Raw genomic sequence first — 25566 nt, forward strand, 5'->3', positions numbered from 1 at the left:
TTCTTCTGGATAAAAACGCGGCGGGGGGAGGAGGGTTTGGTGGACGCACCTCGTCTGAGTGGAGCGTAGTTGTCCTGTTCAGGTTTATCCTGCACCAACTCTCCTCCTTTATATAAAAGTCTTTGTGTGTTTTTGAGTCATGAATATTTAACACTGTAAAGAAATATTTAGGCTTTCGGCAGCTGTAAGTTTATCTGCTCTTATCCCACGTCGTGTCTTTGAAGAAGCGTTTCGTCTGGAAGCTGCATATATTTTCTGAGGACCCGACCTCGCCGAGGAAAAAACGTGTTGATGTTTCAGTGTTTCATCTGGGTAATGTGTTAATCTCACATCTGTCAAACAAAAACAGATTTATTCAACCAAAACTGCGTCTGCCAGTTTATAAAAGTGCCATTTATCTGTTTGTGGCCTTCTGTCACTGCCCATCACGCGTCCTGAGCGGCGCTTTCTCATTCTGTGTGAATGTGGTGCGTGACATCACACGCAGGCAATATCAACACGACTCCTCTCTTTGTTTTTCTAACATGTGTTTTTCTCTGCTTTTAGTTTTCCCCCCAGTGGCTGCAGCGCCGCTCGCAGAATACAAACAATATTAACATGTAATCTCCTCTCTCTGTCTCCGTGTTTGTCTCCCCGCAGCCTGAGCGCCGCCGCCGCCGCCGCTGTCTGTGATGCCCTCCCATGACGCCCAGGTCGGAAGCTGACACTGCCAGTGAGCGGGAGACGCCACTGCACAACCGGTCCTGGGCCGGCACCGTCAGCCAGTTCTCGCCATCCATCCTGCACACTGGAGACTCAAGCTCCACCCGCCTACCAGAATCCACAACCATCAGCTCCGACGCCCCACGCTAAGGTCCAATCAGACAGCGACACACGGACACCTTCAGCCAGCACCAGCAGCAGCAGCAACAGCCAAAAACACCAACTCCAACGCAATCAGCAACACCAGCACCGCCATAACCTCCACCACCAGCAGCAGCCGCCATGTCCAGCCGTAGAAAGTCCTCCACGCCCTGCATGGTCCGGGTCGTCAGCGAACCGCCAGAGGAGCAAGAAGAACCAGAGGAGGTAATGGACATGGAGGTGTCACCCGAGAAAGAAAGGTCCGAATCACCTGAATCTGCAGAGAAGAGTCCAGCTCTCCAAGAAGAGAGTCCAGAGAATCCAGACCAGCAGGTGTTTCCAGAACCAGAGGAAAGCCAGAACCCTGAGCCGTCAGAACAAGAGGAGCCGCTGGGTAAGGAAAACCAGCTCCCTGTCATTGAGGATGTGGACTGCAGAGAGGACAAAGACAGCGAGGACATGGACTCCGACCCGGCCTCCCAGAAGACGCAGTCCAGAAGCTACGAGTGCAAGTACTGCCCGTTTGTAACGCAGAACCTGAGCGACTTCAAAGAGCACGTGGACTCCAGCCACCCCAACGTTATTCTCAACCCGTTGTACCTGTGCGCCGTGTGCAACTTCAACACCAAGAAGTTCGACACGCTCACCGAGCACAACGAGAGCCAGCACCCGGGGGAGACCAACTTCAAGTTCAAGAGGATAAAAGACAACAATCAGACTATCTTAGAGCAGACAATCGAAGGCAAAGACAATTCAACCGAAAGCGACGCGACCAACGGACAGGGCGAGAGCGCAACGTCCGTGTTCCCGCCCTGCATATCAACCACGGTGAAGAGCGTAGACAATATCCAGTCCTTCTACCAAGGGAGCGAACTGAAGAGCCAGCTGGAGGGCCTGATCCAGAAGGACCAGATCACAGCGGTGAACGTGAACGGAACGGTCATCATCCCCGAACCCACCATCCTGCAAGGGCTCTCCCATGTCACCCCACTGCTCCAGCGCCCGCCCAACTTTAACTCTGTACCAAAAATAGCTGTTCCCTTGAACACCACCAAATATAACCCGTCTTTGGATGACAACTTGACGTTGATCACCTCCTTCAACAAGTTCCCGTACCCGACCCACGCCGAGCTGTCCTGGCTGACGGCCGCCTCCAAGCACCCGGAGGAGCAGATCAAGGTCTGGTTCACCACCCAGCGGCTGAAGCAGGGGATCACCTGGTCCCCGGAGGAGGTGGAGGAAGCCAGGAAGAAGATGTTCAACGGCTCCATCCCTCCTGCCCATCACACATTCACCATCTTGCCTACCAGCCCCGTGTCTCAGCCGTCGGCCAAGCCCACCCAGCAGCCCGTCGTCCACACGTCGGTGGGACACGTGAGTCACGTACGGACGACTCTGCTGAACGGGTTGAGCCTGAACACCACCACGAACTCCCCCAGCGGGGTCAAACGGACGCACTTAACGACGGTGTTCGGCCCCGACTCCAAGAGGCCGATCATGGCGGTTGCCCCCCATTCCGGTGACCCTAAAGACAAGATCCTCATGGCTCCGCCTCCACCGCCCCCTCCCCACAAAGACCGCCTCCCCATGGCTCCACCTCCTGTTCCAATGGAGATGAAGAGACCTGTAGCAGTTCCTTTGGCCCCCGCAGAGATGAAGAGATCATCCGCTACTGTGCCTTTAATGCCACCGCCATCGTCGTTGTCATCACCGTCGTCTTTGTCCAAAGGGAAGATTCTTCCAACCGGAAACCACAAAACTAAGCCCGTGGTGTCTCTTCCCTCCATCATATTCCCAGAGTCTCTAACCAGGCCGATGATCCACCCCCCGCCCATTTACGCCCCTCGATTCAAGAACTTACTGGTTCCTCTGCCTTCGCCCCTCACTTCCAAAGAGATACCCCAGAATAGCCATGTGATGCCAGCTGCTGATCCCAAGCTGCCAAACTCCCCTCCTCTGATCACCCCACAGATAAGGAGGCCCACTATAATCCAGTCCATCCGAGCTCCGGCGAGAGCCCCGTCCCACATCCCAGGGTTCCCCTTGGATAGCAAGAAACTGAAGGAGCAGCGAGGAGTGGAGCTGAGATCCAGCTACCCACGAGGAGACCGGGTGCTCACGCCCCTTGCCGAGGCCAACGGGACGTCTCGCATGGATGGGAAGTGGTCCCACGGTCACATCCCCCCGGCTCCCAACAACGGAGTGATGCACTTTGATGCCGAGCAGCAAGCAGCATCCAAACTCGACTTTCAGCAGAAGTCCTCAGTGCTGACCCAGTTCCCCCTACTGGAGAGGATGAAAGGAAAGACCGCCGAGCAGCTCAAGATCCTGGAAGAGAACTTCCTGAGGAACAGCTTCCCGACTCACAGCGACGTGGACAATCTGGCGACCAACACCCACCTGTCTCACCAGGAAATCGACAGCTGGTTTGTGGAGCGCCGTGCACTACGAGACAACCTGGAACAAGCCCTTCTCAACTCCATGGGCACGAAGAGGATGGGCCCCGGCGGCGCCGCTGCCATCACCAAGAAGCAGCTTCATCAGCAGCAGACTCTACAGCTCAACGGGATTCACAAGCCAAGCATCGGCCATCTGAAGAGCCCGATCCCAGCCTCCCACGCTCTGCCCATCATCGCTCCCGGCGCCATAGCTCCCTCCATTTCCAACCAGAATTCATGCTTAGTGCCTCCTGACAGCCGATCTCTGGCGCTCCTCAAGGACGATTTTGCTCAAACGCGGTGGCCTTCCCCTGAGGAGATCAGCCAGCTAGAGGGTCGGGCAGGATTTCCCCGCGCCGAGCTGGCCCGCTGGTTCAACGACAGCCGGCTGCAGAGCGGGAACATGGAGCTGAAGGAACTTTTTCATAACAATGGAGTAAATGGAGGGCAGGTGCCAGCAGTGTGCTCTCCTGAAAACGCGCCTCCCAGCATCATCCAGCGCTGCCAGGACGGAGCAAACAACAACAGTAAGGTGTTGGAGGTCGAGCTGGGATGGCTGATGGATCAACGCGGTCCACACGAGGAGCTCCAAGACCGGTTTGCTGGCAGGTAAGACGTTCAAGAGATATTCAAAGGGTGTTTTTTTCTTTACATTTACATATAGAAATCTTTGCTTCCAGCTGTGCAAAAGTTCACTTTAAATCATGGCCCAGTTTAGATAAAGGCTTGATTGATATAAACTGGGCAAAAAGTCAAGCTTGGCCTACAGAGCATCAGCTCATAATAACACAGGCTCCATCAGCTGACAGTTTAATCTAACATTTAATCAGCAAACAGTTCTATAGCTGCTATTTTTTGTTCAGTTCCATGTCCTTGTTCTTTGTTGCTGCTCTCCCTGCCTTGGCTTTACATGTATGTGCAAGAAAATAGAGAATATTGTGCTCTACCTGCATCAGGCTTTGGTATCCCAATGTTTACACTAATGCTTGCTCTGGTCTGTACTGTAAAAATCTTTGCTAATGCTCCTCCTACCTTTAATTTCATGTCTTTACAATAAAGATGGGAAGGTGTGCTCTCCCTGCATCAGGCTTTTGTAACCAGCTGTTGTCAGTGATGCCAAAACCTGTCGCTTATACTTTTTTTGCTTTTTTTTTATTATTTTATTATTATTATTATTATTATTTTGCTGATGCTCTCCCTGCCTTTGCTTTTTGTGTATGTGCATGAAAGAGAAGGAGGATTTTCTCTCCCTGAATCAAGCTGTAGTGTTTCACTGTTTCCACTGATGCCACTCTGCTCTTAATCCCTGGCATATTTGCTGCTGCTCTCCCTGGCTTGGCTTTTCATGTATGTGCAAGAAAAAAGAGAATAGTGTGTTCTACCTGCATCAGGCTTTGGTATTGTTTTCACTGATGCTTGCTCTGTTCTGTACCTTTAAACTCTTTTCTAATGCTCTCCCTGCCTTTACTTTCATGTCTTTGTATTAAAGACAGGAAGGTGTGCTCTACCTGTATCAGGTTTTTGTACCCATGTGTTGTTTTTTTCGTTTTTGTTTGGTTTTGTTTTGTCTGATTTTTTTTTTGCTGATGCTCTCCCTCCCTCTGCTTTTTGTGTTTGTGCATTGTGTTTGTGTGAAGGATTTGGTATTCCACTATTTCCACTGATACCACACTGCTCTAAATCCCAGGCCTCTTTGCTGATGCTCTCCCTGCTTTTTATTTTTCTGCACTTTCATGAAAGAGAGAGGTCTGCCCCGCCGCCCCCCCCCCCCCCCCCCCCCCCTCCCTGTTCATGCATGAACATGATGACAAGACAAGATGTGCTCTCCCTGCGTCAGGCTTTGGCATTCCACTGTTTCCAGTGATACCACTCATCCTATTATCCCAGGCATCTTTGCTGATGCTTTCCCTGCCTTTGATATTCCGACATTTACATGTATTACATGTTTTTTTCTCTGATGTTTCATTCGTTCTGTACCCAGGGATGTTTGCTGATGCTCTCCCTGCTTAGGCTTTTTGTGTGTACACATGATAGAGAGGGGAATCAGGCTTGGCACTCCACCAGATTTAACTTGTTACATGAATTAATGAATTCTTTCGGTGAGAAAGTTTTTGACTGAAACAGGAAGTCGTCCAAAGCTTTGACTCATCACGGCTGGAAAGAGGTGAAATTAAGAAAATCTAGTTTAAGTTTTTACTAACTGATGTGATCTAAAGAAGTGATCCAGTTTGATTCCTCCCTAAAAAATACTGTATGTATGAGATTTTCAGGCCATAAAGGTGGAGATTGTAACGTATGTGATCAGATGTAAACATCCACATCATGAGTTTGGTTTTTCGTCCTTTCCTCCTCTGAGAATTCATTGAAAACAGTTTCCAGCTCGTTTTTCTACCGACTGACACCTCAGTGGTGACCCAAGCGTCCAAAACAAGCGTTCCTCCCCCTCCAGGGGCTGTTGTTGTTGTTGTTTTTTAGTTACACGAGCATCGTTTTCAGAACATTAACCTGGAAGTCTTCAGGACTTTATTTGGTCTACCTTCCCTTCCAGGAGCTTGGGACAACTTCCTCGGAATAACAAAGCCATTAGCTGGGAAACCAATATCTCCAGAATAATTTGACTGGAGTTTTATTCTTCCCATGAGTGAGCTCCGTGTTTCAGGCTCCGGTTTTGGAGAGCACCACAGTATGAACCCACTCCAGCATATTAAAATCCTTCTGGTTCTTGTTGCTTTTACAGCCTCTGAGCGCGGCGGAGGGTTTTCTTTAAGGACAATAGATCGGCCGTGAGGCTCCAACGGAGTCCTCTCTGCGCTGAACAACACCTTCAACTCCAAACACGCGGGATCAGGCTCACCTTTCCCAGAGTTCACAGCCAGAGTCATCTTTTATTTTGTAAAACTAAATTATTTCTGGCGACAGACGAAGCCCTGACATTGACTCTGTCCCAGTTCCAATCACAGCGTCTGACACAGTTTGTCATCCTTGAGCTGCGTCTCGAGTGTTACAGTCGAGTTCACGTCCTTCAGAACTGAGTCTTACTTTAATTATTAGATCCTCCTCGTTATAATTAATCAGCTTGTCCCACTTATGACCCTCTTGTGTTGAATCTAATTGCTAGTATCTCAGGAAACGATCGACAAAAGAAAAAAAACAAAGATATTTTTCAGGATGAATTTTAAAATCCTCTTTTTGAATCTGATGAAACTGAATTTATGAAAAAGCCAAAAACAGGACGGTCAGAGCGAGGCTCACAGCCAGGGACGGAGCGGCAGGAGTTTGGAGGGAGAAGGAGTGAAAACATACTGTAGGATATCTCCAGATTCATAATAAAATAACTCCACAGATGTTATGTAAACTCCGAGCAGAGTTATGCAACTCTTTAATTAATAAACAGAGATTCAGACATTTATCTGCAGAGGATTTTTAGCATCTTTGCTTGTTGTGATGTCGTTTGAATCCATCCTGTTTCTGCAGTTTGGTTTAAACCTTTATCAATTGGGATTTTTTTCTCTTGCCCAAGTTGTAGAAGAGTTACGGTAATTTAAAGAGCACCTGTAAAATTGGAGCAAGGATAAAGCGAGGGAGGAGGTCTTGACTAGTGATTAAAAAAAATAAAACTTAAAGAGAAGTTTTTAAAGGATCTACAACAGCAAACAGAGCAGAAACAACAGGAGCCATAGTTCCTACACCGTGATTTTAAAGCTGACGCTCACTGTGAGGGGGGGAGGTGTCAGACCTTCATTTTCTTAATTTTATTTTATTTTATTTAAAAAAAAAAAAATAATTGTTTCAGTTTTTGGGTAACTTTATCATAAAAACGCAATATATTTTTATCCATTTTTATTTCAATTTTTTTTCTATTTTTTTGTTTCAGTACTGTCTCTTACAGTTTATGTTGATCTTTTTTGTGCCAACAAAACCAATAAAAAATCTAAATAAATTAAATTTAAAAAAAAGAAAAAACAAAAACACTGTCTCATGAGAGAAAAAGTAAAAAAAATAAATAAATAAATAAATACCGTAAAACTCAGAATATAGGTTGCTCTGGTACATAAGACACAGTTGGTAAAAAGAGTTTCTATTTATATAGATATATTAATTATTTAAAGTAATTAAAAAATGAACAAATAAATTAATAAAACATGTAACTTTCTTATTAACCTTGAATTGTTTCCCTGCATGATGATTTCCATTCATTAACTTTTTTATTAGTTTTTTTTTTTATTTAAAAAAAAAAGAAAGAAAAAAATTTAACTCAACAAGGAGAGCACAGAACAGCTATGGAATCATAGCATAATAATAAAAAAAACAAAAATAAAAAATAACATGACTTTCAGCAGCAGAATCAACAATGTGCAGTTTCTATGCGTCCGTGTAGCTCTGTTTTTGATATGGTGATCAACTCAGATCGGTGCTAGCTTAGGCACAGTAGTGTAACTGTAACACGGCTAGATTAGAGCGCCACCTCCTGGATAAAATACAGCATCATAGCTCAATACCCGCTCAGCTATTTAATATTTAATAAGACGCAGCACACTTTTTAGATAAAGTAATAAGTCTTAAAGCGAGACTTTTACTCACACTAATTTTACTGTTAATGTCAATACGATGACAAAACATCGTCCTGATCCGTGTGACACAAGTGGTTTAAACACAGATTAGAGTTTCAGGTGACGCCTCGCTCTGACCTGGGAAAGTAAAAGATGTTTTCAGTGTCAGGATGTAAAATTCGTACGGTGAATTCTCTCGACTGAAGTCAGGGCAACAGGCGTTTTTACGTTTCTGATATCCACACGCTGATTAATCACAGTGAGAAAGAAATCAGGATGAGATATTTTGATTTTATGAGACAAATGTTTCATCTTTCACACCCCAGAGTCATGTTTTATGACTTATACTGCAGCCAGCCAGCAGGGGGAGCTCTAAAGACTTTGTCTCCACTTTGGAAAGCTGTTCTGCTGCCTCTGGTTTAACATAACGATATGAATTAATCCTCTTTACTGTTATAACATCTTTTAGGGAGCGTCTCCTCATATTGAAGGTCTTCTTCTGTTAAAGTTAAAAATGTGGAGTCGCTCTGAAAATAACCGCCGTCTTTTGAGAGCTCCGCGCTCAAACTGTGTCACCAACTTTTAATCCAGACAAAGTTTCTGATTGAGGTCAGGAGCAGGAGCAGGAGGATCAACTTCCAGTGAGAGGAGGTGAAAATTCAGCCTGTTTGTGTCTGATGTTGGTCCAGTTTAACCCGTGTGTTCGCCCCGACAGACTGAGGCAGCAGAACGGCGGCGTGATGGGAGGAGCGCGGGACGTCTTCGGGAGCTGGCTGGAGGACGGACACCTGAGGAGAGGACGGGAGCTGCTCCTGGACCGGGAGAGGAAGATGGCGGAGGAGTCGTCTGGGAGGCTGACTGGATAAACGGTGAGCGCCGTGGCGTCTGCGTGGCGTCTGCATAGCAACAGCTGTCCTGGGTTCCCCCCGTCCCCTCCTCCAGTTTTGTTTTCCTCTGCGTTTAAATGTGAAGCTGTTGATTAGCAGGATGCAGATTAAATGGACCTGAAATCCTCTTAGGAGGTGTTTAATGAAGGCCGCGAGCGCCGGCTGCGTGGAGAAAAGGTGATTCATTTGAAACATAAAAGTTTTAAAGCCGTTAACGAAGGTTTGTCTTTTAATTAGACCTGAACTGGTGAGGAGTTTTATCTTTTTACCCCGTGTCACTGGAAACAACGTCATAATAAAAATCAGAAGTTGAGGGAACCAGGAGGAAACTTTGAGTTTGAAGTCGCTCGAAACTTTCAAACTTAAATCCCAGCTCGTGCTCGACCATAAAAACATGACTAAATGAAGCTTTTTAACTCCTGCACTCTCTGAGTTTCAGGATCCGTCTGCAGGTTGGTAGACAGGTATTTTAACTGGGTCCTGCCGGTCCCCCGTGCCCCCCTCGGCTCCCGGTCTGTCAGTGCCGGAGCCAACGCCTCCATCCCGGCAACAAACACGGCGCTCCAGCCAGTCCCCGTCTGTGTGTGTAGCTGTGTGAGTTTTGGCTCCGTCGGCTCAGCAACAAACACAAACTTCAGGAAAATTTAGGGGGAAAAAAAAGAGATTATTGGAGTCCTAAAATAGCAGCAGACCCCCCGCTGAGCTAAAGTTTGAGAGATAAAAGGCAGCGCCCGGGGCAGGGAGTGACGACAGAGTCTGCTGTCTGCTCCGACAGAAGACTGAAAGTTTCACGCTCCTACGCCGCTCATCAAAACCCGCTCAACGGATTCCTGGAGACAAACAGGCGTAAACAAGGAGGGGGACCGACGTCTGACACCGCGTTCTTCAAAATCAGCTCCTGACAGCTGGAATCAGAAATCAATACGCAGAGTTTGATCAGGTAAAAATAACCGAAGCTGTGAGAGACGGAGGATGTTTCAGTCAGGGACGTCTGCTCGTGTTGGAGCAGATTCTTCCTGCTTCAGTCTGAAACCGACAGTTTATGAAGCCTTTAAAATCAAACTTTCAGAGGCTTCGAACTCATATTAAAGAAAATTCATCTCTGCTTTTTGGAAACATTAAAGGTACACTCCTACTGAGGAAAAAACTACATTTCCCATGATGCAACTTTGAAGATTATTTTAACACGTGCAGAATCTGAATTTAGACACTAGGGGTGGGAGAAAAATTTGTTTCACACAAGTATCTGGACTTTTTTTTGTCCAAATTTAAATCCTTCATTTCAGTCGCTCATAAATTGGGTTTTAAAAAAATTACCACTTTTCTCCAGTAGAGGGCGAAATGTTTTTCTTCGAGTTGTCAGATCCCCTGAATAGATAATAAAAACTGACTCACATGTGATGTGCACATTTTGGAAAAATATGGCACCTGATCCAGTCTGATGACATCATAATCCAACTTTTTCACGTGGTCTGGTGTTTGAGTAGAGAAGTAAAAATCACAAAAATCAGAAATGTTGGAGAATTGCAATTTGAGTCTGATCAGGAAACTTAAAATCATTAAAAAAAAAAAAAGGAATCAAGAGAAAAGCATAACCTGTGAAGTCCTTTAAATATGTAGTACTCCTAATGACCAGCAGGGGGCCACTCCCAGGTGTTGATGTTTTCCTGATAATCAGTGAGTGAAGTGGATGTTTTTACGTATTTTGTTGGAGTTTTTGAGACGTTTAATAAAAAGTTGGGCAATGTAAAGATAGGAGAACTTTTAGCACTAGTTTAGCCCAGTTGGTAAACTAGGCTCCAATAGTTGCAGCAGTGGTTATAGGTTCAATTCCTAGTCCTGACAGAATTTGATGCATGAAAACAGCTAAAAATATTAAAAATAAAAAAAGGAAGACGAGAAAACTTCAAAATGTCACTTTTAAAGACTATAAGATTATTCAGCCCCTTCATATCGAGAATCTTCTGGCAGCTTTCCTCAGGAATATTCCAGAGACTGAGCCTTGCAGGGTCTGAGGTCTTCCTCACAGATGACATGACCATAAAGGATTTGCTCAGACCTGATTGGATCCATCTTTCTTTCTAAGTCTGAACAATTAATTGTATTTAAACCGACATTGCGATGTAACGGAGTGCAATTTTCAAATCGCTGAGTCTGCAATTTAAAAAAAACAAATTTTAAAAAAGTTTCATGAACACAAACTTTCAGTCTATTTCATTTCATCACAACATGTAGGCCTAGCCTTCATACTATAGAATGATACAGAATGATTTTATTAATTGTTTTAGTAAATGATGCAAAAGAAACCCCCCCCCCAAAAAAATAAATAAATAAATAAATATTAAAAAAAAAAATTTAAATTAAATTAATTAAAAAATAAATAAATAAATAAAATATAATTAAATCAAATGAAATTAAATTAAAAAATAAATAGATATATAAAATATAATTAAATTAAATTAAATATAATTAAATTAAATTAAATTAAATGAATTAAAAAAATAAATAGATAGATAATTAAATAAATAAATACAATTGCATGCTATATCGCAATCGCAATATTGGTAAAAAAAAAATAGATTATTTTCTAAAATTGTTCAGCCTTATTTCTTTCCATGTGCTGCAGCCTCAGAGCATCTCTAAGGCACCGCCATGCTTCGTTCCTCCCCCTCCAGACAAACCGTTGATCCAGAGTCCTGGAAAGTTTCAGTTTTGTTTCATCCCTCCACGGATCTGGATCCTGAAACTTCCATGTCTATTTATCTCGTTTTGAGGAAACTGGAGCTGACTTTTCTTCTGGTTGTGGGTCAGTAACAACGTACGTCATGGAGTTCGACCTCCGGCGTTTTGTCTGTGTCTTACAGCGGAAACTGAAACCTCAGATCCTGCTTTAGGTTTTTTTCAGTCATTCAGAGTTTGACCTCCTCCTCCTTTAGGAATCTGTTAGCAATGCTCGCTTACTTCCTCTTTCTAACACCTGCAGTCAAACATCAACACCAGCGCCCTGTATTTGGGGCGCAGGCTTGACCTCAGCTGGGACTTAAACACGTTAGTTATAATCTTGATCAGGTTGGAAAAATCCACTTAAAGTGAAAAATTCTGCTCCTTGGGTCAAATTCTGCTATGCGATTAAAATGTGATTAATCGCGATTAATTAATTTAAAATCTCGAATTAATTACAGTATTTTTCTCCATTGAGTCTTCTGGTAAAAACCTAAAAAAAAAACTTGAAAAGAAAGAAAAAAAACAGCCCTTTTTGAAGTTTAAAGCACCTCTATCTGGGAGAGGTTGAATAATCTGGAGACTGTAGTAAAAGATCAAAAGAAAGTGAAACTTTAGGGGGTCTGGATCAGGAGGAAGAATCTACAGCGAAGCATGGCGGCGCCTTCGTGCTGCTCTGGGGCTGGAAACCTGCAGCAGGTGGTTGATGATCACAGTGATCCTGGTCTTTGATTGTTTTCTTTTGGCTTGTTTACTGCAAACGTCTGAATTAAGCTAATGCTAATTAAGCTAATGACTGTGAGTGCAGCTGTTTATTGAAACAGTCAAAACAAATATTCAGATCCTCCTTTAAGCAGATGGTAAATTTATGGACTGCAGCCTCCCTCAGCCCACACATCAGACTGAAGCCCTGGTAACGACCCCCGTCCTCGGCCTGGGCTCAGATCAGCCTTCACAGAATAAGTCATGATGTCAGACACGCTGGCGCCTGAAGGTACGGGCGCCGCAGCGGCAGGTAGGGCCTGTTAAAATGTGTGGTTACAGTAGATTGAGCAGGCAGACGCGCAGCCTGGTGGGCTGTTTTTGGTCGATCAGATTCAGTTTGTGAGCAGGAAGATAAATTAGCATGAGCTGCTATCTAAACTCTGGCAGTTTGTGACTGTGGCCACACACTCGTCTGCTCTGCCAGACGCTCAGTTCAGGTGCCAGTTTATCACCGCCGGCTGAGTTCTGCTCTCCCGATCAGTTTGGCTCACAGATTACTGACGGTGGCAGGTGGATGCTGGAATCCGACGGGCGCCGACGATGGAAAAGCTGCTCTAGTTTAAGAGTCAAACTCTGAATATTTCAATATGTGGCGACAGGGGAATGTGGTGGGACAACAGCACCACCCACTCCGTCCATATTACTCAGCATAAAGCAGCGTTAATCCCACACGTTCGCTGGGCTTTGAATCGTTTTCCTGTGGAGCTGCCGAGCAGGGCTCTGAATGCCGTCTTTTCATACCAACATTTTTCTGAATTTCTATTCAGCCTTCTCATTTATTCCTCCTGATGCCTTTATACCACCTGGCAATCATCTCTCCTGGACCAAACACTCAAGTTGTTTTTGTTTTAAGCCCATCCAGTGCCAGACAGGTGGGGTTTGTCACTCCCCGTGCCAATAAACAAGGACATGGAAGTGACAATTATTCTACCTGAATCCAGAAAAGCAGCCAAATATTCAGTATAACCAAGAAAAGTCATCACACACCACGGAGCTGAAGACACACTCTGCATTTCTCATTTTATCTCTTATTCTGTATCATCGTCTCAGTCTATCTGGTCTGAGAGCTCACAGCCGTAAATTACCCCTCATCAGAGACGGATCCTTCCAGAAAAATGACATTTCTGTTGTCAGGTCTTAGAGTGGAGATATCTGCGTTGATGTTTCCTATAAAAAAGAAAAAGGATCTTTCATTCTATTCAATTTCCTTTGATTCTATTTCACATCATTTTATTCATTCTATTCTATATCATTCTACTGCCTTTGATTACATTACATCATGTGTTTTGTTGTTTTTCATTTCATACTTTCATTCTATTTCCTTTGATTCAATTTCATTCTGTTCTAATACATATCAAAGTATTTTCTTTGATTTCATTTCATTTTATTTCATTCTGTTGCATTCATTCAATTTTTGTTAATTCTATTTCATTCTATTTCATTTCACCCATGCCATGAAATTTTGTTTTCTATATTCTAGTTTATTCTATTCAGTTCCATATCACTCTATTTCATTCTATTCCACAAGATTAAATATCATCCTGTTCCAGAATTTTCTATTCCATTCCTTATTAAATATTTCCTTTGATTCCATTATATTCTATCACATTCCATTACATTTCTCTTCGTTCTATTTTATAACCGTTTATTTTGATTCAATCCCATATCATTCTATTTTAATCTTATTCAGGATAGCCTCTTTAGATGTAGCATTTTGTTTTAAAGGGAATCCAGGGGTTCCATTCTATTTCATTCCTTTCTATGTTAATCATTTATTTTGGTTCCATTCTATCAAATTTCTCTCCATTCTAGAATATTTTTCAAATGTTTCTTTTTCCTTTGATTCCATTCCATTCAAATCTGTTACATTCTATTCTTTACATTCTATTCCATGTTATTGTATTCTCCTGCATTCTATTTCATCCCATTCTATTCTATTTTTTCATTTCATGTCATTTTTTCTCCATTTGTTTCTACTTCTTCAAATTTTTTCAATCTTTTTTTTCCATTTTTCTCATCTTCACATTGTTTCTCCAGTGAAACACTTGTAAATATTTGACTTTCATTTGTTGAATGAAAAGTATTTAATTCTATTTTAGTTTTATTTTGTTGAATCATGAAACAGAACCAGAACCAGAACCAGAACCAGAACCCGCCCGTGAATCCTGCGTTTCTTTCTGCTTTCAGCCCGTTAAACACAGGCTCTGATTCTCTTTTGTGGTGAAACACAGACGCAGCGTTGCAGAGCTGAAGGGAGTTTTGAAAGAAACATGTTTCTCCTATTAATACAAATTTAATCTTTGAGGTTTTGATGAAAAAAAAAAAAAAGAGGAGGTTAGGGCGAGGCACAAACACTCAGACACAAAGACTCAGAAACAGTCTTTCATTTAATCACGTCCAAACAAAAGAGACTCTTTTCTCTCCTCTTCGCTCGCTCTGAAGTTCACATGGTGGAGAGTTTGAGCTGAAACATTTGATGTTTGATTCATTTCACGCTTTGCCCCAGAGGGGCGGGGCTAAAGACCTACGACTGCGTTAACACTTTCTGTTTCTGCGTCGTGAGATCGGCCGCAGCTTCAGACTCTCAGCTCTTCTCGTCACAGAGGAGGAAGACCAGATCGTTTTAAACATAACTCGTGTTTGAAGCTCGTCTCTGTCAGCTGACAGAAATCTGTTCTCTCTCAAGATCGGGCAACACAGATGTCACAATACCAGCATCACAGCTCTTCTCTAGAAAGATCTGGAAAGGCAGATACATGTCTCTGCTCCTGAAGAGCTGGAAACAAAGATGACCCTCCCTCACATCTGTGGACACAAAGGTCTCTGTGAAAATCATCAACATGAAAATCTGCCCTGAGTTTATTCAAGTGCCACAAATTTTTCTCCGCTTCTTGATCCAGAAACATACGGCGCAGCGTCCTCTGTTTGCAGGATCTGCAGAAACCTCATCTCTAGAAAGATCTTTGATGTATATTCTTTACCAAATCTGGCTTCAACAAATCCTTTATTTCCTCCCTCCAAAGATGGGCAGAAGTCACTCCTCTTCTCTCTAAAGATACTCAAACACCTACTTCCTGTCTGACAGGATTAAAACCTCTGATCCCAAATGAAAATCAGAGCAGAGACAGACTGCGGACACATCTGGTGAATTTTAGCCATCGGTAACAAGTCGCCACTTGATTCCCGCTACATTATCACCTCTAGTCTGTCTCTGTCTGTCGTGGTCTGAGCGACTGTTTCTCCTCATCCAAAGCGAACACGTTTTTACAAAGTGATGATAAACTGACGTCAGCAAACAGACTTCACCACCATGGACTGGACAGCTAGGCTATAAAAAGCTAACGTTACAGTATTCCAAAGCTGTGTTGATAATGCTGTAGCTATTATTAGCTAAAGCTATAGCAGCGTTAGCTAGAGGAGAATAGAAGAAGCTCTTCCAATGTGGCCTTGGTGTCTGCTGTTAGCTCTGTTAGCCATGTCAGTGAATAGCATGATGCTACTCTGCCCTCTGGTATTCCCTCTGCTGCTGGGTTAGCACAGCTAGCTCGTCCATCTTATTGGAGATAGATCTTACGTTCCCAATAACGATGGATGGAAGGACAGGTCCATGTCGTCACTTCTTAGCTCACACCTGAGAACCAGCACGTCGTCCTCATCTCCTTCTCCTCACCTTGTGGGAAACATCTGGCCTAGCACCTGTTAGCGTTGACATGCTACAGGCTGCTAACAGCTGATTTCACATGTAAACAATGTAAACAAATCCTCACCTTGTGGGAAGACATCTGGCCTAGCACCAGTTAGCAGTGACACAGCTGATTTCACATGTAAACAATGCAGTCATGGTTACATGTAGGATCTCCAGACAAACACACGAAAAAAACCCAGCAAAAATATCACTGAAGACAAAAATAGTTTGGTGTCCACGACCAATAAATGAGCCAAACAAAGCTTTTAATCTACTCGCTAGCTGAATCAGTCAAAGAGAAAGATCTCTACTCTCTAAAGACGTCGTCTCTTGCGTCGTATATCTTTTCTTTTTCACAAAATCTCAGCCCAGAGAAACGTCCGTTATCCTGACTTTTAGAAACCTGCGTATCTGTTTGGTAAAATATAATCTTCCTCTAACGAGATCTCGCTAATTTTGGCCTAAAAACCCAAAACAACGAGCTGAAAGACACCAAAACAATCCCATCTATTCCTGAGAAACATCTTTTCCTCTGTGTGTGTCCGGATTAACAGACGAGCTGAAACCAGAAGCTGACTTTTTGCAGAGTGAAAGTGTGAAACAAAATACTGATGAATGGAAAAAGATCATCTCATATTCAGCTCCCATAATTGGCCGTAAAATCTTCATAACTTCTCATGAAAAACTTATTCAACCATTACCGAAATGAAAAAAACATCTGCAGGAATTATTCTCTATTAATCATAACTTTGTGCTTTTGGGAAGGCTGCCAAGGTAACTGGGAGATAATAAAAGACAAATATCTGTTGAGAAATTGAAGAATAGCATCAGTGAAATTAATTACCAAGTGGAGTCTGGAAAAAAAAAAAACACATACAAAAAAAGGCGATTATGGAGATGGAATGAATGGAGCGTTGAGATAACAGCTTTTGGTGAAAATAAAAGTTCATCTTTATCATCGTGGCTCCAATCAGAAAACGTCTGTGTTCATTTTAATCTGCTGCTTTTATTTTACACATCACAAAAGGAGGTGAGGGCGGAGGAGGAGGTGAAACAAAGAGTTTTTGAGCAACGGACACGTTTCATTAATCGTCTTTTTTTAAGACTTTAAAAAAAAATCAAAGACAATGTTTGAATTTATGAAAAAATGTCTTTTTCTTTTTTTGAAAAACAAAAGATATCAGTCGAAGCTGTCACAATGTAGAAATAAATGCTCAAAATGTGATGCTAATACAGAAGCAGCCTTGACCTGCAGCGTGCCATGTGACCAGCAGGGGGAGCCTGATAAATTAAAATTGAGATTAGCTTTGTTTTCTTTATTCCTTTGAATATTGCTGTTAAACAAATGGAAAGTTTCTTTAACACAGCTTTTAGTTCGTTCAGTAAACTTAGTTTGTCACAGCAGCTCGCCGCATTTCTCCTGTTTCTGAATCTCACAGCACGACTCGCAAATTTCCATCGTCTGCTGCTTTTGTTTTCCTCTTCTTTTGATAAATTGAGTTTGATTTGTTTTGTTTTTTTTAAAAATCACAACCTCGTTTTTTTGTAACCTCTAATAACTCAAGAAAAAAAACGTTTCAGTAAACAGAAGACTTGAATACAACACAGCAGCGTACGGATGAGAGAAACATTTCTACCAGGTGTTTTTACTTTTTAAAGTTTGACCACAGCCCATCTGGAATGACTGGAGATAGAGTTTTGGACCTATACTGCAGCCAGCCACCAGGGGGAGCAGTTTTGGTGTTGACTTCACTTTGAGCCAAGCAAGATGACGTCCATTTTTTTTGTTTTTTGTTACAGTCTATAAATAATACTTGATAAACTCCAGTTTTGCAAAATGTGACACCAATCAAAAAGAAGAACCTAAGACCTGCAGTGCTTCACCCAACCAGCAGGGGGCACCTGAGGATTATATGTCAGAGTTTGCTCCATTTTTTTAACGTTTTAAATAATTCTTTAAAAAAATGATGAATTGAAGTTTCCTCAGCTCAGAGCTCACTCTTCTTCTCCTGTTGTGTAATGCGCTTAGCAAACAGATGTAGCCACCGTCTGGCAAAACATGGTATTACAACCAGGAAACTGTAAAAATGATGTTAAATTTAGATTTTTTACTGGAGTAGTGTTTGAAGTAACACATTTATTTTTAAATACAGTGATGAATGTAGAACACTTTGAACCACGACTCAGCGCTAACTGTAACCTGCACAGACTGGAGGCTGCTGGAGCTAGCTATGCTAACAGCGATCTTTACTGTTTTTCTAACATTTTAAAATCATGTTATCTGTCAACCTTCTTCGCTGCTGCTGAACGTTTATTCTCCATAATCTGACCCTAAATCTGCCCAATTATCAAACACGTTACACAACCTCTGCCCGTGTGTGATTACTCCTCTCAGGGTCAAACAGGGTCACACAGAAACCAGTCTTTCCAGGACCAGTTCTGGCTGATCCGCTTTTGGGTTTCTGCAGAGCAGTAAACACACCAGAAAGGGGCCTGACCCGTTAGAGTTTGGACTCAGTCCCTGCTGGTTTCAGGGAGAGAAGGAAGGAACAGGAAGTAGTTAACGCACAGTGTAAACAGAAGCAGCTCGGGTTTGGGGTCAGAGGTCACAGCCGTGTGTTTCTATTGGTGCAGAGTTTTAAAGAGCAACGATCTCCAGCTGATCGCTTTAAAGAGTCCTAATGACCGACTGTGTGTGTGTGTGTGTGTGTGTGTGTGTGTGTGTGTGTGTGTGTGCCGTCCATTGTCCTGTGACAATAATCACAGCAGCTCCAGGCGTCATTTAATCAGCTCAGAGTCCCGTAATAACTTATCAGCCACCGTAGCTTAAATATGAGGGTTTCATCAGGAAATGCTGCAGAGCTCCTCCTCCTCCTCCTCCTCCTCCTCCTCCTCCTCCTCCTCGCCTCACTCACCTGTCCCCAGGTCTGGATCTCTGGTTCAGGAGCTGTGCTCCAACGACAGAGAGGAGAAAAAAGACGTTTCCATTCAGAGAGTTAGAAATGTCTCTGCCTGAAAAACAACATCACAGCTTTTCTCCTGTTTCTGTTCGTCAGTTTATCTGAAGGTAAAGAGATCGATTCTTTAAACAAAGGCCCGACAAAAAAGCTCAAATAACCTCAGACTGAACAAACCGCCGCGCTGTTTCACAGACACACGCTCAAAATGAGGAAAAGAAGAGAAGATGTTTTTCTTCAGCTCTGTTAAAAAAAAGTTTAGTCAGAAAAAAATGAGATGAAGACTCAGAATTCAGAAAATCAGGCTCATAAATTTACAAGTAAAAATACTGACGCAGTAAATTTGCAAAATTTACAAAATCAACAACATGAATTGACAAGACTTAAGTAAAAACAGTGACACAATTAAAATAGTAAAATTCACAAAATAATCACCCAAAACTAACAAGATTAAAGTAAAATCCGTAATGTGATTAAAACTGTAAAAGTTACAAGATCAACAACTTAAGTGTAAAAGATTTCAGTAAAAACACTGATGTGATCAAAATCGTAAAATTTACAAGATCATAAACCTCAAATTAACAAGATTTAAGTGAAATCAGTAATACAATTAAAATATTAAAATGAACAGGAATAACTACCTTAATTTTTATTTTTTTACATAAAAACAGTGATGTGATCAAAATCGTAAAAACAACCAAACTTAACAAATTTAAGTAAGAACCCAAACATGATCGAATTTGTAAAATGTACAATATTATCAACCTTAATTTACAGGATTAGAAAATTGGAAAAAAAAAAATTAAAGTCATCAATTTTTATGTTTTTTAAACTGTTAGATAGGAGATTATTAGTAAATTTGTAAACTTTACAAAATCAAAGATGAATCTACAAAAGATCAAAATCATTTAATGAAAAAGACTTTTTTTAATTCAGATTTAAAAGATTAAAGTAAATTATTTTTGATTAAAAGAGGCAAAATAAACTTGTTTGAAATAGTTAAATGAACAAGAATAAAACGGATAGGTGTACGAGATTAAAGATGTAAAATTTACAAGCTCAAATGTAGAGAAAATGTATGATTAAGAAGTAAGATTTTCAAGATTTAAATTTTAATATTTGAAATAAAGATTTGTTCAGTGTCAGAGATTAAATTCAAAGACTTGTACGTACAATTTACAGACCAGTAACGAGGTGATATTAAAACGTCAATTTCTAAAAATCAAATTATCGAAATAAGTGAGGTCAAAGTTGAGAGATGTTCAAGATTTGAGTTGTAAAGATGTAAAATGTTCAAACAAAATTTACAAAGTCAAGATCTGAGGCCCAAAATTTACAAAGTCAAAGATGTACAAGATGTAAGTTATGATGAATAAAGATTAAGTTAAAGACTGCAGCTGTAAAATTTGAAGATTGGGGCATAAAATGAAAAGATTAAAGTCTTTAAAAGGAACAGGAAGAAGTGAAAGTTTTACAGAGTACGGGAATCTCATCACAAGATCAGAGTCATTGATTCAACAAGCTCAAAGATGTAAATGATTAAGTATTTGGTGTAAAGTTGAACTCATCTAAAAAACGTGGCTGCAGGATTCTTCTTCACGGGCTGCTCCTCTTCATCGCAGCCTCATCGTTTGGTGAAATGATTCAGGATCCTGTTTTTACGACAGTATGTTCCTGATGCGTGAACAGATTGAGCTTCAGTTATTTATGGAGGATATACTAAAGTATAATTTGACAACATGCTCCACGTTCCTGCTTTTAGTGCGGCCAGCTGGCGGCTCCTCTCATCTTCCTCTTCAAAGCAGCACGGCGCCGAACATGGACGACGATTACGGCTGTTTTTTCCTCATAATTTAAAACTTAAACCTCCTCTTCTTTTCTCTAACTCTGAGATTATACTCTGCTGTAATATCTGATAACAATAAAGGCTGAAAGTATCTGATTAGACATGATTTCTCCAATTATCACCACAAAAACATCTCTATGGTTTCCAGGAGGTCAGCCGTCAGAGACGTTGTTTCCTCTCTCTGCTCCGCTTCCTGCCGCGCTCACGCCGTCCGTATCTGAACCCAGTCCTGAGAAACCGTGGCGTTGTTTCTGCTCACGCAGACGGACGCTTGGCGTCTGAATCCTCCCTGACTCTGAGGAGGAAAACCGTCCTCTCCAACGTGTCGGCTTCTTCAGGAACGTTGTGGGAAGTTGTGTCTGTGTCACAGCCTTTGAGCGTTATCCCTTAACAGTTGTTTGTGTGTGTGAGGACGGGGTCACGCCCTCGCCGTCAGCCATATTGGACCATCAGCTGTTGCATAACGGAGTCTGAAGGTACAGCTGATGGAACAGCTGCTCGCAGCTCGTCCAGCTGAACACAGAGTCTCCTGTTTCCTCCTGTTTCCTCCTCTGTTTCCTCCTGTTTCCTTCTGTTTCCTCCTCTGTTTCCTCCTGTTTCCCTCTCTGTTTCCTCCTGTTTCCTCCTCTGTTTCCTCCTGTTTCCTCCTCTGTTTCCTCCTGTTTCCTCCTCTGTTTCCTCCTGTTTCCTCCTCTGTTTCCTCCTCTGTTTCCTCCTGTTTCCTCCTCTGTTTCCTCCTGTGTTTCCTCCTGTTTCCTCCTGTTTCCTCCTCTGTTTCCTCCTGTGTTTCCTCCTGTTTCCTCCTGTTTCCTCCTCTGTTTCCTCCTGTTTCCTCCTGTTTCCTTCCCTGTTTCCTCCTGTTTCCTCCTGTTTCCTCCTGTTTCCTCCTGTTTCCTCCTCTGTTTCCTCCTGTTTCCTCCTGTGTTTCCTCCTGTTTCCTCCTCTGTTTCCTCTTCTGTCTCCTCCTCTGTTTCCTCCTGTTTCCTCCTGTTTCCTCCTGTTTCCTCCTGTTTCCTCCTGTGTTTCCTCCTGTTTCCTCCTCTGTTTCCTCTTCTGTCTCCTCCTCTGTTTCCTCCTCTGTTTCCTCTTCTGTCTCCTCCTCTGTTTCCTCCTGTTTCCTCCTGTTTCCTCCTGTTTCCTCCTGTTTCCTCCTGTTTCCTCCTCTGATTCCTCCTGTTTCCTCCTGTTTCCTCCTGTTTCCTCCTGTTTCCTCCTCTGTTTCCTCCTCTGTTTCCTCCTGTTTCCTCCTGTTTCCTCCTGTTTCCTCCTCTGTTTCCTCCTGTCTCCTCCTGTTTCCTCCTCTGTTTCCTCCTGTTTCCTCTCCTGTTTCCTCCTGTTTCCTCCTGTTTCCTCCTCTGTTTCCTCCTGTTTCCTCCTCTGTTTCCTCCTCTGTTTCCTCCTGTTTCCTCCTCTGTTTCCTCCTCTGTTTCCTCCTGTTGCCTTTCCTGTTTCCTTCCCTGTTTCCTCCTCTGTTTCCTTCCCTGTTTCCTCCTGTTGCCTTCCCTGTTTCCTTCCCTGTTTCCTCCTTTTGTTTCCTTCCCTGTTTCCTCCTGTTTCCTCCTCTGTTTCCTCCTCTGTTTCCTCCTCTGTTTCCTCCTGTTTCCTCCTGTTTCCTCCTCTGTTTCCTCCTGTTTCCTTCCCTGTTTCCTTCCCTGTTTCCTCCTCTGTTTCCTTCCCTGTTTCCTCCTCTGTTTCCTTCCCTGTTTCCTCCTGTTTCCTCCTGTTTCCTCCTGTTTCCTCCTGTTTCCGCCCATGTTTCCTCTTGTTTCCTTCCCTGTTTCCTTCCCTGTTTTCTTTCTCTGTTCCCTCCTCTGTTTCCTTCCCTGTTTCCTCCTCTGTTTCCTTATGTTTCCTCCTCTGTTTCCTCCTCTGTTTCCTCCTGTTTCCTCCTCTGTTTCCTTCCCTGTTTCCTCTTGTTTCCTCCTGTCCTTGAATGGAGACGATGTTTTAACTGAATATCAGCTGAGCTCAGAGGGAAGAGACTCACTAAAACCAAACCCAGGTCCTTAAATGTTTTTCTGTTTTGTTTTGTTTTAAGAGAAGAAGCTGCTTCTGTTAGGTGGATATAAACTGTGAGACGGTGGAGACGGTAGAGACTGTAGAGATGGTGGAGACGGTGGAGACAGCGGAGGTGGTAGAGACTGTAAAGACGGGAGAGACAGTGGAGACGGTGGAGACAGTGAAGACGGTAGAGACAGTGAAGACGGTGGAGACGGTAGAGACAGTGGAGACGGTGGAGACAGTGAAGATGGTGGAGACGGTGGAGACAGTAGAGACAGTAGAGACGGTGGAGACGGTGGAGACAGTAGAGACGGTGGAGACGGTAGAGACAGTGAAGACGGTAGAGACAGTGAAGACGGTGGAGACGGTAGAGACGGTGGAGACAGTAGTGACGGTGGAGACGGTGGAGACAGTAGAGACGGTGGAGACGGTGGAGACAGTAGAGACAGTGAAGACGGTGGAGACGATAGAGACAGTGGAGACAGTGGAGACGGTGGAGACAGTAGAGACGGTGGAGACGGTAGAGACAGTAGAAACGGTGGAGACGGTGGAGACAGTAAAGACGGTGGAGATGATGGAGACGGTGGAGACAGTGGAGACGGTAGAGACAGTGAAGACGGTGGAGACGGTGGAGACAGTGGAGACGGTGGAGACGGTGGAGACAGTAAAGACGGTGGAGACAGTGGAGACAGTAGAGACGGCGGAGACAGTGGAGACAATAGAGACGGTGGAGATGGTGGAGACGGTGTAGACAGTAGAGATGGTGGAGACAGTGGAGATGGTGGAGACAGTGGAGACAGTGGAGACAGTGGAGACGGTGGAGACGGTAGAGACAGTGGAGATGGTGGATACAGTAAAGACGGTAGAGATGGTGAAGACAGTCTGAGCTGAGGTGTATGCGTTGGACCAGGAGCTCCAATCAGCACCGCCTCGGTCCAAACTGAGGACGAGGTGTTTGCTGAAGCAGATTTGAACCGTTTCCTCCTGAACGTGGCGAAGGAGGCGAGCTGGCCAGCTCCGTCTAAACTTTGTGTCCCTTTAAGGACGCGGTTTGAGAATGAACAGGAGTTTGTTTGTTTGTGCGGAGCGTCCATCTGTGTGTGTGTTACTGTCCATTGTCCTGCTCTGAATAATCACAGCCGCGGCCTGGTTAAATCACTCCCACACAAACACAACTTTAACACACTCACACGGATTAGGAGGGAGCGCCGGCCGCCGCTCAGGTCTGTCGTGGTTATTTCACAACGTGTCCCAGTTCCCAGAGCGAGCGGGAGCGCCGGCTCCTGGCACCACGGCTGCGTTTAATCCCTCCCCCTCCCTCTTTTTTTATAATGTGGGAATGATCCGAGTTCTTGTGAAAATGACATTTCTCTTGTGCTAAAAACATTTGACAGGTTTTAATACTTTCCCCCTCCCTTCTGTCTACTTCAGGTGCGAATAGGATTTGCCGCCATCGCCACCCCCGCTGCTGGAAACGTACAGGAGGAGAGAAAAACGAGGTGGACGCAGAACGGAGCAACAAAAAGAAGATTTTTTTTAATGATCAGATATTGTATTTTTTCTTTTTTCTTCTTTTTTTTTACCGATTTTTTATCTCTTGATTGTCGCAGCCCAGATCACGCACAGCATCCCCCCTCCGTCCTGTAATCTCGTCAGAGGCCCGACCCGAAGCGACCCCTGGGTTCAGACAGAAAAGATGAGTTTAAATAAGACCGCCGCTCCCAAATTAAAATCAGGAGAGTGCAGGGAGAAATCCAGGGTCGTGATCTGTGAAGATAATTGAAATATCCCTCCCTATTCCTCCTTTCTTTTATCCTCTTTTCATCCGCTCCAACAAAAGTGTGACAATACCAGAGGAAATCTTCACCTTGTGTTTGCAGAGACGAGGCTCGCAGCACAAACACGGTCAGAGAGGAGCGAGTTTCTGAGACGCCGCGAAACAATCCGAGTTTTTAACCTCGTCTGATTTCACTCAGTCTGAAACGATAAAAACATCCCAACACGTCCTTTAACATACCTGAGAAACCACCTGACGTGTTCACAGCAGAGGGATCAGATCCAGGGTTTCACTTATACATTTTAACACGTCCTCCTTAAAGCAGGCTGTGCCGGTGAGAAAACGTGTTTCACTGCTCTTCAGCTTTTTTATCAGAGACAGAAGAAAATGAGTAAAAATTATTCAGGGAGAGAATGAAAACATTTCACCCTCAGCTGAAGATGGAAGTTGGTTTTTATAATTTGAGGTGTTTAAAACGCTAAATTACGCCGTCTGACAAAAACAGATCTTTTTTAAAAAATACCAGATTCAGATTTTTTATTTTTCTCAAACTGTTTACACCGTGTTGTGTCCTCAGACAGAGTTCAAACCAAACCTTTAAACCAGTCTGTAGCTTCACCTTCATCATCACTAGGCGAAGAAAAAACAAAAACTCCTCTCAGCCAATCAGAGAGCAGCTTCTTCATACACAGTGTTAGTTAACGAGCTGGCTCTCATGTCAAGACTTTAAAAACAGAAAGTTAATCAAAGACATTATCCTGGAATTGACTCTAATCTCAGACTCCTGTGAGGATACAATGACGATAGATAACTATAACTAATGACTTTTAACTTGACCCTAAATATTAATATACTATGACTGTTTTTTTTTCTTTTTCTTTTTTTTTTTTTTTAAGATAATGAATCTTAGTACAAATTAAATTCAGAATTATATAGCCTAATTTAGGGGTCTTATATATATATATATATATATATATATATATATATATATATATATATATATATATATATATATATATATATATATATATATATATATAATTGATTTAAATTATTTAAGAATATTATAAAAAAATTATCAACCAAAATTGTCACA

General features: G+C 43.0%; 1 protein-coding gene across 3 annotated transcripts in view; it reads left to right on the forward strand.

The window, feature by feature from the left end:
• LOC141803505 (zinc fingers and homeoboxes protein 2-like) overlaps positions 1-25350 on the forward strand; it is a 165272-nt gene extending 139922 nt beyond the window's left edge. For all 3 annotated transcript variants that reach the window (XM_074687593.1, XM_074687592.1, XM_074687594.1), the window contains 3 exons: positions 640-3890; positions 8547-8700; positions 24125-25350. In XM_074687593.1, coding sequence (XP_074543694.1) covers positions 985-3890; positions 8547-8697 — 3057 coding nt within the window. In that variant the 5' untranslated portion in view covers positions 640-984 and the 3' untranslated portion in view covers positions 8698-8700; positions 24125-25350. The remainder of the gene's footprint in view (positions 1-639; positions 3891-8546; positions 8701-24124) is intronic.
• Positions 25351-25566: the final 216 nt, after the last annotated feature.

Source organism: Halichoeres trimaculatus, unplaced genomic scaffold (genome assembly GCF_033239565.1).
Source record: "Halichoeres trimaculatus isolate MK-OKI-2021-1 unplaced genomic scaffold, fHalTri1.1 fHalTri1_scaffold_14, whole genome shotgun sequence".
In the NCBI taxonomy this organism is placed as follows: domain Eukaryota; kingdom Metazoa; phylum Chordata; class Actinopteri; order Labriformes; family Labridae; genus Halichoeres; species Halichoeres trimaculatus.